General features: G+C 38.6%; 1 protein-coding gene across 1 annotated transcript in view; it reads left to right on the forward strand.

Moving 5' to 3' along the window:
- The window catches only part of atg2a.L (autophagy related 2A L homeolog), a 53062-nt gene that overhangs the window by 26609 nt on the left and 13050 nt on the right, over positions 1-13403 (forward strand). The window contains exons 13-26 of the mRNA XM_018257569.2: positions 1007-1090; positions 1279-1437; positions 1884-2124; positions 2729-2831; positions 2976-3138; positions 3377-3519; positions 3591-3733; positions 5278-5423; positions 6504-6654; positions 7752-7945; positions 8111-8191; positions 9421-9527; positions 10279-10371; positions 10515-10585. Of these exons, the coding sequence (XP_018113058.1) occupies positions 1007-1090; positions 1279-1437; positions 1884-2124; positions 2729-2831; positions 2976-3138; positions 3377-3519; positions 3591-3733; positions 5278-5423; positions 6504-6654; positions 7752-7945; positions 8111-8191; positions 9421-9527; positions 10279-10371; positions 10515-10585 (1879 nt within the window). The remainder of the gene's footprint in view (positions 1-1006; positions 1091-1278; positions 1438-1883; positions 2125-2728; positions 2832-2975; positions 3139-3376; positions 3520-3590; positions 3734-5277; positions 5424-6503; positions 6655-7751; positions 7946-8110; positions 8192-9420; positions 9528-10278; positions 10372-10514; positions 10586-13403) is intronic.

The following is a 13403-nucleotide window of genomic DNA, read 5'->3' on the forward strand; positions in this document are numbered from 1 at the left end:
ATAGAAATAATGTTTATATTAGGTTAAATATGAATTAGTGTCATATATAACCGTAAAGTAGGGATACCACCATAATTATGACATAGCCTCTTGGGGGTATAAGAGGAGATATAGTCACCACCACACAGGTAAACTGCCTACCAAAGCACATGATCTATACATGAGTATGTGATGCACAATTTGCACTTAATAGCTAAATTTTTTCAATTTAAAAATACAAGATGTATACATAATAGTGGCCTCTCTTTTGGCATGAAAGTAGGGGGGTGATTTGTGTAACCCCCTAGGCACAAGTGCAAGAGCACTAAGTGGCGCAAGAACATTCCCCCTTAGGTTTCATCTATGGAGCATTGGCAACCTGGGGACTTGCTGCCTCTCTGCATGGAGCACACTGTATCAAAAATCTGTAAATTTTTGCACTGAGCAGCGTTGGGAGGCATAGCTTGCCCTGTCCTTACTGCTTGCCTTTGGGCAAGCGGTGCAGTATGGATGATGCAGTTGGTGCCTCCTTCTGGTCCCCTAACCTCAAAGGATGCACAAGTTAGGGTCAGATGGGGGACACCTACCTTCTTCTTTTAATGGAGTGTTGTCTAATGTAGGCAGCATTCCATTCAACACACATTCCGCAGGTCAAAGCACAGAGGCCTGTGGACATTTGCACAATGCCCCGCACTGTGGGGGCGAAGAGCATAAAAATGGTTGATTGTAGCATTTTTTCCAATTTACACACTGAGTTGGGCATTATAAATAAGGCATAGTGACTTTATAATATATTTGGTAAAATGGTCTCTTGCTTTATGTACTTGTAAATCCTTATCTCATCAATATTTACTTCACATAGTCATGGTGGCATGCATATTTTCATACTAAATAAATAACCTCATGCATCTGCCCTCACCAGTATCAGTGCTAACCACTATATACCAATTAGGTGTTTGCAGTGTATGTAAAAATAAATATAATACTCTTTTTCTCATAACTCCTTTTCTCCTGTATTCTTTTCCAGCTAATGACCTTCTGCAGTCCTTCCACCTCCTCTCGACCCTGTGCACAGGTCCACTACAAACGGAGTCAGAAGACTCCCACCAGAGTAAGTGTTACCACTCTTTGTACTCTCATTTACCTTTTTTCTCCCCCATATTGCTGTTCTGTCATGTTTTCATTTTCTTAGATCTGTTACTTTTTAGCTTTTACCCTTTTTTTTTTTTTTAAATCCCAGCTTATACCATTCTTTCTAACCTATATGTCTCTCCAATGTCTCTCTTCCTCCTATCTCAGAGCAGCCGTAAAAAACAGGCATTAAAAGTGAGTTCTGAGATCCTGGTTGAACTGGAAGAGTTCCAGACTGATATCGACTTGGGTTTGGTGGAACGGTTGGGATCTATCTTTCAGAACGGTGCCAGTCAGGAGTCATATTCCCAGAATGATCTGCACATGGTAACTAAAGGAGTACAAAGTGAAACATGAAATCAAAGAGCACTTTAAAGTATTCCTGTCTGCATATTAGACCCATACACATAAGCAGCAGCTACTTTGTTGCTTTCTTCTCCTAAGGTCTGTAGAAAATATTTAGTCTTAACTCTGCCAAGCGTTATAGCTTTTAAAATGTATATTTATACAGTAAATGTCAATACAGTGTATTGAAAAAAAGATCAGACTGTCTCATGAGTATAATGTAAATGGAAGATAAGGGTAATATATACTGTGCAATCCTGCAGCTGCCATATTATAGAACCATAGACCTTAAACATTAGTGTTAATGATATCAAAATCCCTGTTTTTAATCACCTAGGCATCTGTGTCAGTTTTCCCCTTATATAAATGTTCAAGTATTTATTTTTTTTTATAAGTAACATATATTTATATATATATTTTCTCCTTAGACAGATGTCACCCAATCATCTGTGGACATGGAAATCCGTGTGGTGGCTTCAAAGTCTCATATATGTCTTCAGTTTCCAGTACCAGACTTAAGGCCAAGTTTAGAACGACGACCGTGGACAGAGAAAGCAGTGAGGAAGGATTGTCTAAAGATGGAAGTTGCTGACTTGGATATTCATAGCCAGTCAAAAACCGGAATGGAAGAGGCCAGAAAGATAGAAATAACATTTAGTGATCTGCATGGTAAGATATAAGGGCTATTTTCTTTTCCAACAGGAGGGCTGTTTGAACAGAAGCATGTCTCTGTGCTTTGTTTTGAAGACATGCAACTGCCCATTGAATACTACACTGCTTGCGTTTACCAGTGAGGTGTTTGAATTTTGAAGGAGAGGCACGTAGGTGTGTCCTACACATTTTGACACTTACGTTAGGGAGTGGCAGCTAGCAGCATTGAGACCCTGTACCTACCATATGGCTGTGCTCTGCACCTGACTCCATATTTTTTTTAAACCAAGCAAGGTGTACAGAGCAGCTAGTCTGCATGAACACTAAGGGCATGTCCATTATTGTTTTTGCTCTTATGCCTTAGAAGATAGTATGTGACCCCTGTATTGGCACAGAGAGAAACAAATTAGAAATATTTTAATGACATTTAGGGATGCACACTGTCACCAAAATCCATACTGGAAGATATATTAGACATAAGGGTGTTCATTATCATTCTAACAGTATAATACTGTGGTGTGTTGACTCCTACATTCCCCATGTCTCTGAGATATTTTGCATTAAAGGTAATCTGTGTGTTTTTCATCTGCCTAAAGCAACTGCCTTAATATATCAATTTCAGGTATGTACACTGATGGAGAGAAGCTGCATGTACCTTGCATCAGGATTAGTAAAGGAGCTGACCCCTTGGCTAAAGCAGGAGGCAAGAAGTTCATCTTTCCTTGGTGAGTCATGGGCATCAGTGGCTATTACAGTTGTAGTGACTTGTCTGTTAAACTATCACTCGTTCTTATAAGATTCATGGCACAAGGCATTTTTGTTACATCATTAATTTCCCAAATGATGTAATCATGTCTCTAAATCTGCAGCATCTTGGTGACCATTCTTCCTCAAAGTAAGGTATCTCCCTGGTACTTGGTCCAGGACAAAATGGAGGATATAGACCATGTTTCTGTGGAGAGTCCTTGTGAGCTAAAACAACCTGAGCCTTCCCCTTTCTCTTCAAAGAGAACAATGTTTGAGACCGAGGAGGTGAGACTGTCATCCTATATATTGTAAATGCTTTCCATCTAAGAAAAATTTAGATAGAAAACTAGCAATAAATTCAGATAGAAGATGAGTTAAAAATTGTGAATATTGTAAATACATGACCTAAAATTAATATAGCAATGTGAAATTCATGCAGGTAATAGAAAAAAGATCCAAGCCTTAAATGCATAAAACAACCAGCTTTGTTGTTTGCATTTTATTGATTTGTCCTCTTCATCAGATGGTGATCCCCGCTGACCCCAATGAGATGGCAGATTTTCAGCGTGTAACATTGGCCTCCTCACAGTACACCCTGGAAGTCACTTTGCCCCGTGCTCATATCTTCCTCCCTAGTAAGGAGGTATACGAGAGTCTTTACAACAGGTATTGATTAATTTTTCTTTCAAAGCACTTTCTACATTTATATGTTCCTAAGTGATTCTGGTTTTCTGCAGACTGTGTAATGATCTATTGATGTGGGAGCCAGTGACTGAATTTGGGGCCTCCATTTCGGAATCCCTGCTGTCTGCTGAGCCCTTCCACATATCTAATTTTCAACAAGACACCTTCCGTATGTGCAAGTCGGCCTTTAAACTAGGTGAGCAGAAAATTATTTTAAAAGTGTATTTTGCTTTTCAAGAAACAGGTATATGTGCTGTCTCGAAGCAACTTGGGACAGCAATATATTCCCCCCCCCCCTCCCGAAACTAAAGGCTATGGAAAAACACCAAACAGATAAGAGCTATCCTCCACTAACTTTTACCACTAGATTTGGGCTTGCCCCAGTGTGTAAAACTTTTGGTCCCATGAGATGGGTTCTCAAGCGACAGCACTAGAACTCCCCACAAATTGTTACCCCTACTACATGCCTCCTGGGTACTCCTCAGTAAAGTTGATGAATTTGTGACTACTATCTATGCCAGAACCAGGTTCCTCAAATTGCTATTCTATGCAAAAAAAAGGTTTAATTATGCACTGTATGGGTCCGATCCACCAACGTTTGCTTCCCCTAATTACACATGAAACCAAAGGTGCAAGCAAATTTTCAAAAAATATGGAGTCCCTAGTGAGTACCTGGGCTCAGGGCAGAGGCTGATACCCCCCTAAGCCTGTGAATGTTAACCCTACTACTAGGCACTAAGATGACTGTATTGTAACATACCACTACAGGTATAGAACCTGTTTCCCAGAATGCTCTGGACCTGGGGTTTTCTGTAATTTGGATCTTCATACCATAAGTCTACTTGTAAATCATATAAACATTAAATAAACCAAATAGGCTGGTTTTGCTCCCAATAAGAGTTTATTATATCCTAATGTGGATCAAGTACAAGCTACTGTTTTATTATTACAGAGAAAAGGGCAATAAAAAATTGGATTATTTGGATAAAAGAAGTCTGTGGGAGATGGCCTTTCCTTAATTCGGAGCTTTCTTGATAACGGGTTTCCGGCTAACGTATCCCATACCTGTACTTGTACATATATGCAACTGCAATGCTTGACTAGTGACAATCAATGATGTTCAGTTTGCAGTGTTTTATTTGTTGCAAAGAACAAATAAACATTTCCTTTTAAAAAATTTTTTGCTTAGGAATGTTTTGTGCAGCTCAAGTGACCCATACAGGTACATGGCAATAATCAACCACAGCTTTGTGTGGATGGGGCCTTGCACTTGGTATAAATTGTGTTTGCCACTAAACAATTTAAACACACAGGCAGGGGTCTGACCATAAAATGCTTACAGACAAAGACAAGAAATCCTCTGCAGTCACACATTATATATAACAGACTTCTACTATTGAATCATACTTTTTTGTTACAGGGACTACTAGGTTTTTTACCTGCAAATTGTTAAAGGTAAAAACTCCCAAATTGTTGCCCTTTTAATTGGACACCACACCGATCAACTCACTGTAGTGTTGAATAATGGGAGCTACAACATGGAGCTGGCCATTGCTCCTGTATAAACTATAAAAGGATGATTGTGCTCACCGATAACAAATGTAAACCATTAGTCAGGGGTTATAGCTACACCAGAGAAACATTTAATGAAATGTACTGCAGCAGGGTCTACCTTTGCATATTTTACTTTCTTTTCACTTTCTTACTTTTTCTGGTTTTTTTTTTTTTTTTTTTTGTCAGACTCTGACTCCGAGGATGAAGACTCCCACTTCTACTCAGTGGATGAAGCAGCAAGACACAGACGAGGAACACAAGATGGTCAAAGCTACTTCTCTGCTTCTGTTACTATATTAAAGGGCCGTATCACCGCCTGGACAGAAGCCAAGGTCACATGTTGTTTATCTGTAACTATTACTAATTGTTGTTAAAGGGATACCGTCATGGGAAAAATGCAGTGCTGTTGCAAAATTCTGCACTGATATCCATTTCTCAAAAGAGCAAACAGATTTTTTTATATTTTATTTTGAAATCTGACATGGGACTAGACATATTGTTAGTTTCCCAGCTGCCCCCCAGTCATGTGACTTGTGCTCTGATGAACTTCAGTCGCTCTTTACTGCTGTACTGCAAGTTGGAGTGATATCAACCCCCTCCCTTCCCCCCCAGCAGCCTAACAACAGAACAATGGGAAGGTAACCAGATAACACAGGGGTGCCCAAAAGTTAGATCGGCATCTATCAGTAGACCTTTAGTTGGTGATCAGTAGATCTCAAGACAATGTTAATAAACAGCTTGTCTAAATCACCCTCCTGTTTCATGCTTTATTTCAGATATTTATTCTGTTAAGCTTACATAAGAAATAGTTGTTTATTAAATATAGCAATATAAATTCTCTCATAAATCAATATGATATTTAAGTAATATTTTCCATGGAACAGAATGCTAATGCTATAATGGATGTAGCTCATGATGGGACAACATCACTTAAAGTAGATCTCGCATTAGTAAAGTATGGGCACTCCTGAGATAACAGCTCCTTGTCATAAGATAATTTGTGACATTGAGTAGGAGAAACAACAGCCTGCCAGAAAGCAGTTCCATCCTAAAGTGCTGGCTCTTTCTGAAAGCACATGACCAGGCAAAATGACCTGAGATGGCTGCTTATATACACCAATATTACAACACTTGCTCGTTCAGGAATTACATTTTATATTGTAGAGTGAATTATTTGCAACTGGCACACTTAACCATTGTTTTGGGACCCCAAATTGAATAATTTGCTGTGGGGCCCAGTAACATCTAGTTACACTGCTGCATTTCATTTTAAGACTAGCCTCTTACACAGTAGATGTATGTGATTGGTGCAATGTGAGAAGATGAACTTCTTAATAATCAACATTTTTAAAGAACATACAATGCAATAAATGACTCATTGTTTGTTTTCTGACTATACTTCTAATTTACAGGGAGAAGGAGCTAATAAATTAGATGATCACCATGGAGAAGTTGTTTTGGATGTAGAGAATGGATGCATTTTCAGTGTATCTAAATACCGAGGGAAAGAGGATCTTAGTTACCTGTGTATCCAGTCAGAGAGTGTAGCTCTCTATCACAAAGGTATAATATCCAATGGGATTTTAAAGGAACAGTACCACTTAAGTTTGAAGTGTTTTAAAGTAAATACATTTGGGGGGGTAATTTATCAAAATCCAAATTCATCTAATTTTCTGAAATATACTCCGACTAAATCCGCATGGGTTATTTCCCCTTATTTATCAATACATTTCCCCAAAAAATTCCAGTGCGGAAATTTTTTCCACCCGAAAACTGGATATTTGCACGAAACCCAGTGCAGATCAATTTTATCTTTCGGAACTTCTCCCATTGACTTATATACAACCTTGGCACATCTGAGGTGCCCGAGTTTTGGATTCAGACTTTTTGCATCCTCAGGGTATAATAAATCATGAAAAAATAAATTCGGACGTTAATAAATAACCCCCATAATGCACTGTTTTCCAGCACTAGTAAATATTATAGTTTATTTTAATGTTATACATACCCACCATTGCTTTATGATAATATAAACAAAAATACTTGTGAAAATTCTGTAACAATGATTAATTTGATGTTTTGATTTGTGATTAACTTTTTCTCTCTTGTTTTCTACTTTTCCATGGCCAAGTATTCTCAACTGGCTGGAAAAAAAAAAACAGGTGGGAGGGGAACTGTGCCTCCCCATTTCTCCCATCCTAAAATAATAATTGTTACAGATGCTGATAGGACTGTGCACAACATGCAGTCCTACTGTTCTGTAAGAAAACCTCTCTTTGGCTCTTTCTAGCTAAAATGGCCTGGCTAGAACAGTGGCTAAAGGCTGATTGAGTGTAACACATTCAATCCTGTGAAAGTGGTTTATTGGGCCAACAAACTAGGCAACATTCGGGGACCTTTCGGTTGTTGGCCTGAAACGTTGCCTTGTTTGTTGGCACAATAAACCACTTTCACAGGATTCGGAGAAGCATCGAAAAGTGTGCATATTTTTTAATTGATGTATATTGCAAAGTTGCTTGAAATTGTTTACTTTTCAAAAAGATTAAGTTATGTTTTTATGTATTTCCCCTTAAGCCATGCTGAACAGTTTGTTTAATTTCTTTATTCTTTTTTAAAAGTTGCTACCTCCTTGACAGATATTTTACACGTGTCTCTTCCAGCAACTGTAAAAGATTATTTGGCTCCCGTTAGCCTGGAAATACCCACATTTTTGCAACCAGCACATCTAGACCCAACTATCTACCTCTCTGAAGAGGGGGTTTCTGCACAACTCTCAGGGGCTCGGAAAGACCGAAATCAAAAGATGCTCTCATTGGCAGTCAAAATTGATCTAAACCTTGTAAAGAATGTGAAGGTATTGTCTATATTTGTACAACACCAACCATCATTGACCTTTTAAGGTTTTCACACGTTAAGGGAAAAATCCCTCATGCTTACATTCTTATTATAGAATAAATGCTTCTAGAATAATAACACACATATCTATATATTCATATCTGTTGGTTTTCTCTAATGGCAGGAATTTCTTGTGGCTCTGAGACTCGATGGTGCCACTTTGCGTCACCACATGGCATTGCCTTATCAAAGCTGGCACAGTCAAGTAAGTATTTTATGCTTATTCTGCTCCATTGATCTAAGCTGCTTCCGCTTGCGTGCAGTCTCACCTGCATAGGAGCAGAGGTCAGCCGAAGATGAGGTAGAAGTGCTTCTAAACCAATTACTAGATAATATGTTGGATTCTGCAACATATGTTGGATCCCGAGAGAAAAAAAAGTAAGAATCACTGCCCTTTCCGCTAGTTTTGTAAACTCCACCCACAGCACAGACAGTACTTTTTGGTTGTGAAGGCACCTGACCGGGCCAGATTTCACATCCTATTTCAGACTACCCTTGACAGACACACCATTTAGTGCATTTTATGCACTTATTATCTTATATAAACATTTTTTTAGGGTTGTTAATGCTGGGTACCTTCTTTTTTTAACCTGTTGGATTGTTTAAATAAATATTTTGTTGTTTGGGCAAGTCAGTTGATACTTAGTATATGTTACTGCTTTTCTTTGTTAATTTATGTTTTAAGAGTAAAGTGATTTATGCATGCAAGACTCTTATCTGCTATTGGCATGCTTGACTGGAAAGTTACAAAATTACCATAATTTGAAAATTATATTGGCTAGTTAGACTTTCTCGTTCTTTTCTGTTGTCAGATTAATTTTTTTTTAATGTTTTGTGTGCCTTGAAGTACGTTTAAAGTGGACCTGTCATCCAGACACAAAAATCTGTATAATAAAAGTCCTTTTCAAATTAAGCATGAAATCCAATTTTTTATTAAAGCTTTCATAGCTGTTTTAAGCACATTTAAAAATCTCAGCTGTCAATCAAATAGTCTGCCCCTCCTCTAACTTTCACTTTCCATTCAGCTCTTACTAGATGTCACTGCACTCCACACATTCCCTAGTTCTCTTCACCATTTAATTGTGTAGCCAGGGCATGGGGATGGACATCAGGTCCCCCATTCTGGTGCACAAACAAGATTCTGAGATGACGCAAGGCTTTCCTTAATAACAGTGTTTTTTGGAAGAAGGCATTGCTGCAAAGTGGCCCTCTCTGCATTCTTATCACTTCTCTCTAGGTAACTTAAAATCCCTTGTACATAGCAGCCTGCATTGACTTCTTTGGTGACCACTAGGCTTATGCCTTTGCAGGCACCCCAAGGAGATTTTTAATCAGAATACGTTTAGGTAAAGTTACATATAAAACTTAACAGATCTTAATTAACACAGATGGTGCTGTGTCGTTAAACCAGTTTTCTTCTTCTCCTTTTCCCAGATCCTGGATTTCCTGGATGTGGTTGATGAACCAATCTTAGGCTATAGCCCCCCTGCTGTAATAACAGTGTTGCACACTCATCTCTTCAGTTGTGCTGTGGATTACAGGTATATAGTCATTATTATGATTTTAGCGTTAGTCTATGGGCACACAGGCTCAAGGATCCAGCTGTTTTCAGCCTGTGTATTTTTGGAGGCTGAGAGAAGCAGATCTGCTCCCTGTCCCTGCTCCATTGATTTGAATCCGAGCTGAGTTCAGCCCAAATACATGAAAGGAAAGGAGGCATCTCTTGGCTGACCTGAGCTTCAGCTCCGCTGTGTCTTCATGCAGGCTGTTCAGATTCAAATCAATGGATCGGGCAGGGAGCAGGTCTGCTTCTCTCAGCCTGCAAAAATATGCATGCTGAGAACAGCTGAAGCCTTGAACCCATATTGTGCCCATTGCCTTTAGAATACGTTTAACATAACTCACTAATTATCATATTCCTTTAGATGTCATTGCCTGTTGTAGTACTGTATACTAGCATGCAAATATGTAATTGCCATAAACAAACTGACCAAATTGGTCATCTTTATCTTCCCGTGTGCGCCCATCCAAACTGTCAAGAACAGGAGAGGGTTACTAGTTTGTACTTCCATGTGAGACGCATCCATACACGTATCTTACTTTCCTCTGTACTAACATAAGGAAAAACTACATGCAGCTTTTTATATGATGCCACAACTCAGTCTTAAGCTACGTCCAAGCAAGAATGCATATATAATATTATCTTTTTTAACATCCCTGGTTATGGCTTTATCAAAACACAGGTTACGTACCCTCCTTTAATCCATTTCCATTTTTTTCACTCCCCTACAGACCTCTCTACCTCCCAATCAGAGTGTTGATAACTGCAGAAACCTTTACTCTCTCAAGTAACATTGTGGTGGACACATCAACCTTCCTGCTCAGGTGAAGTGTGCTTATGATGCACTGAGCAAAACATATACAGATATATGACATTCTACAGCATTGTTTTTTCTTATTTCTCTGGCTCTTTGTTACCCTGACACTCTTGTCCACTGTGTAACAACTCTGCCTTTCTCTGCGTCTAGGTTTATTTTAGATGACTCTGCTCTTTACCTGTCTGACAAATGTGATGCTGAAGTCCCAGATCTAAAGAAAGGTAAGATGGTGACTATATCTCAAATACTGGTTCTCAAGGATAAGGAGTCATTCTCTGTAGACATTAGCTAGTCTATGTGGTGTCTACATACAGTATATGCCTGAGCAAAAGACAACATCTGTTAAGTATACTTCAGTTTGTATGAACATTTGGAGGCAATTTAAAGGAATTGTTCAGTATAAAAAGAAAAACTGGGCAAATAGTTAGGCTGTGCAAAATAAAAAAAAATTCAATATACTTAGCCAAAACTATAACGTATAAAGGCTGGAGTGACTGGATATCTAACATAATAGCCAGAACACTACTTCCTGCTTTGCAGCTCTCTTGGTTTCCACTGATTGGTTACCAGGCAGTAACCAATCTGAGACTTGAGGGGGGGCACATGGGTCATAACTGTTGCTTTTGAATCTGAGCTGAATGCTGAGGGTCAATTGCAAACTCACTGAACAGTTATGTCCCATGTGGCCCCCCTTCAAGTTGAGTTCAACTCAGAGTTAGAGAGCTGTGTTCTTTTCTGTTATGTTAGACATCCATTCACTCCAGCCTTTATACATTAAATGTTTGGCTAACTAACTATATTAGAAACATTTTTTATTTTGCACAGCCTATTTATTTACATAGTTTTTATTTTTACACTGAACAGTTACTTTAAGACATAATTTCCTTTATCACAGGATGGTTTTTAAACCCAGAAATGGTCTTCCCTGAAGGCACAGGTATGGTGTGATCCTGCCCACAACCTGCAGCCATTATATAAAACAGACTGCCTTATCTGCATTCATTTGCATTCCACTGACAGGCCCTCGGGATCTACATCACTTACTGCTTATAAGGCTACCAGGGATCAGTAATGAATAGTGTACTAGTTATTGTCGATATGTGGTAGGATTTGTCTAGAAGACTGCACCTAATGGCAAGTGGGGGAATGTAATATTGGTTGCTAATGGAAAAATTGGTTGCAATGTGAATAAATGTTTGTAATGCAAACAATTTTGCTTTTGTGAACCCTTTGCCCCTCACATTGGCTAACATCAGGATATTTATTGCAAATTTTACAGTTTCGCAATGCACAATTAAGATTGACAATGCAATAAAAGCTTAAAGGGGAAGTAAAGTCTAAAATAGAATAAGGCTAGAAATGCTGTATTTTGTATGCTGAACATGAACTAGCCTAATAAAACAAATGCCTAATAAAGCAAATGATTTATGCTTTTAAAGTTGGCCACAGGGGGTCACCATCTTGTAACTTTGTTAAAAATCTTTGCAAGACCAAGACTGTGCACATGCTCAGTGTGGTCTGGGCTGCTTAGGGATCGTCATAAATTATCAAAACAGCACAAGTCAAATAATATCTGCCAGAAGCCGATACAGCGAGACTGATTAATAAACAGAATAGACAGACTGCACTGAGCCCTGTGTTGTCATGTAATCTAATGTGGATTTTATAGTTTTTGTATTGTTTAATACAAACTTTCTCCAACTCTGCAGAACGAATGGCTGTAGCAAAATAATCCTCCAAATAGAATCACAGTTTATCTGGCTCCATGATCTTTGTCCCTGCCACTGTAGTTGGGAACAGTAAAGGGGATGTAAATGAAAAATCTAATACAAATCTCTACACAGTTGCTGACTGCTCTACAGGGAAACAAACAAAGCTGCTTTAGTTCTGCATGGCTGGGAAGTAAGGTGGGGGCTCCCCCTGCTGTTCATAAGTATGATTGTTTCCCTGCTCAGCAGTTAGGGACCATCTGACAATTCCTATCCACAGCATTAAATGAAGGGAGAATTCCACTGCATACAGTCAGGTTTCTTATTAAAACGGTACATATTTTTTAATTAAAGTATATTGGAGATAAGTTTCTTTTTCAATAAAGAAAGTAAAAATTAGATTTTATTTTTTTGCCTTTACATGCCCTTTTTCAGTTGTTTTCAGATGTTCTCCAGAAATTAAGACTTTTTTTCAATTGCTTTCCATTATATAATTTTTACTATTTTTCCAAAATCTAATTTTAAAGTTGAATGTTCCTGTCTGTGGTGTTTGAGTCTGGTAACTCAGGGATTCAGGTGCAGATTCTTAACTGTTACAATTTTGCAACATTTTACAGCAGCATCTCTGGAGCATTAGCAACTATTTTATCAATTCTAACAGCTGCCTGTAATGAAACCCAGGGATTCTACTCAGCAGGGCTAAAGATAAGAAATGTCTACTAAATGTATGAATTTAGAACAGTTTAGAGGGTCGGTGACCCCCCCCCCCTCCCCAGAGCTGCTTTAGAAAGGTGATAAATTAGATTTACACTTCAATATTATAAGAATGATCACAAATAGAAAATAAAGTAATTGGAAAAAGTCTTTATTTCTGGGGAACTTTATAGGGAAGAGCTTTTACAAAAGTGGTGTAAAGGTGATTGGCTAACTAAGAACACTAAGCTTTCAGAACATTTCAGTTCCTTCTTCAAAGCTGATTACCTGAACCTACAGGCACTGTGGAAATGGCACTAGTGCATCAGCAGGATATTTAACATCTAAACCAGGGAAAACTAAGGTAGAATTGTTGAATGCCGGTGGCCCATTACAGCAAATAACCTAATAACACAAATAGCTGCTGCACACACCAATACTGCTTAACCTATGTATTTGTCAAGATGCCACATCAACCTTTCGGGGGGGGGGTCCTCCATCTCCCTTCGTCTTCATACAGCTCTTATTTGTACTGTTCACATTTAGATCCAGGGAGTGGCTCATACAGCATTAATAGGCTTCTATACGGAAACAAAATAATGAAAGCAAACAGTCACTTGTTGCTATGGGTTTCTTT

The sequence above is a fragment of the Xenopus laevis genome, chromosome 4L (assembly GCF_017654675.1).
Source record: "Xenopus laevis strain J_2021 chromosome 4L, Xenopus_laevis_v10.1, whole genome shotgun sequence".
Lineage (NCBI taxonomy): Eukaryota > Metazoa > Chordata > Amphibia > Anura > Pipidae > Xenopus > Xenopus laevis.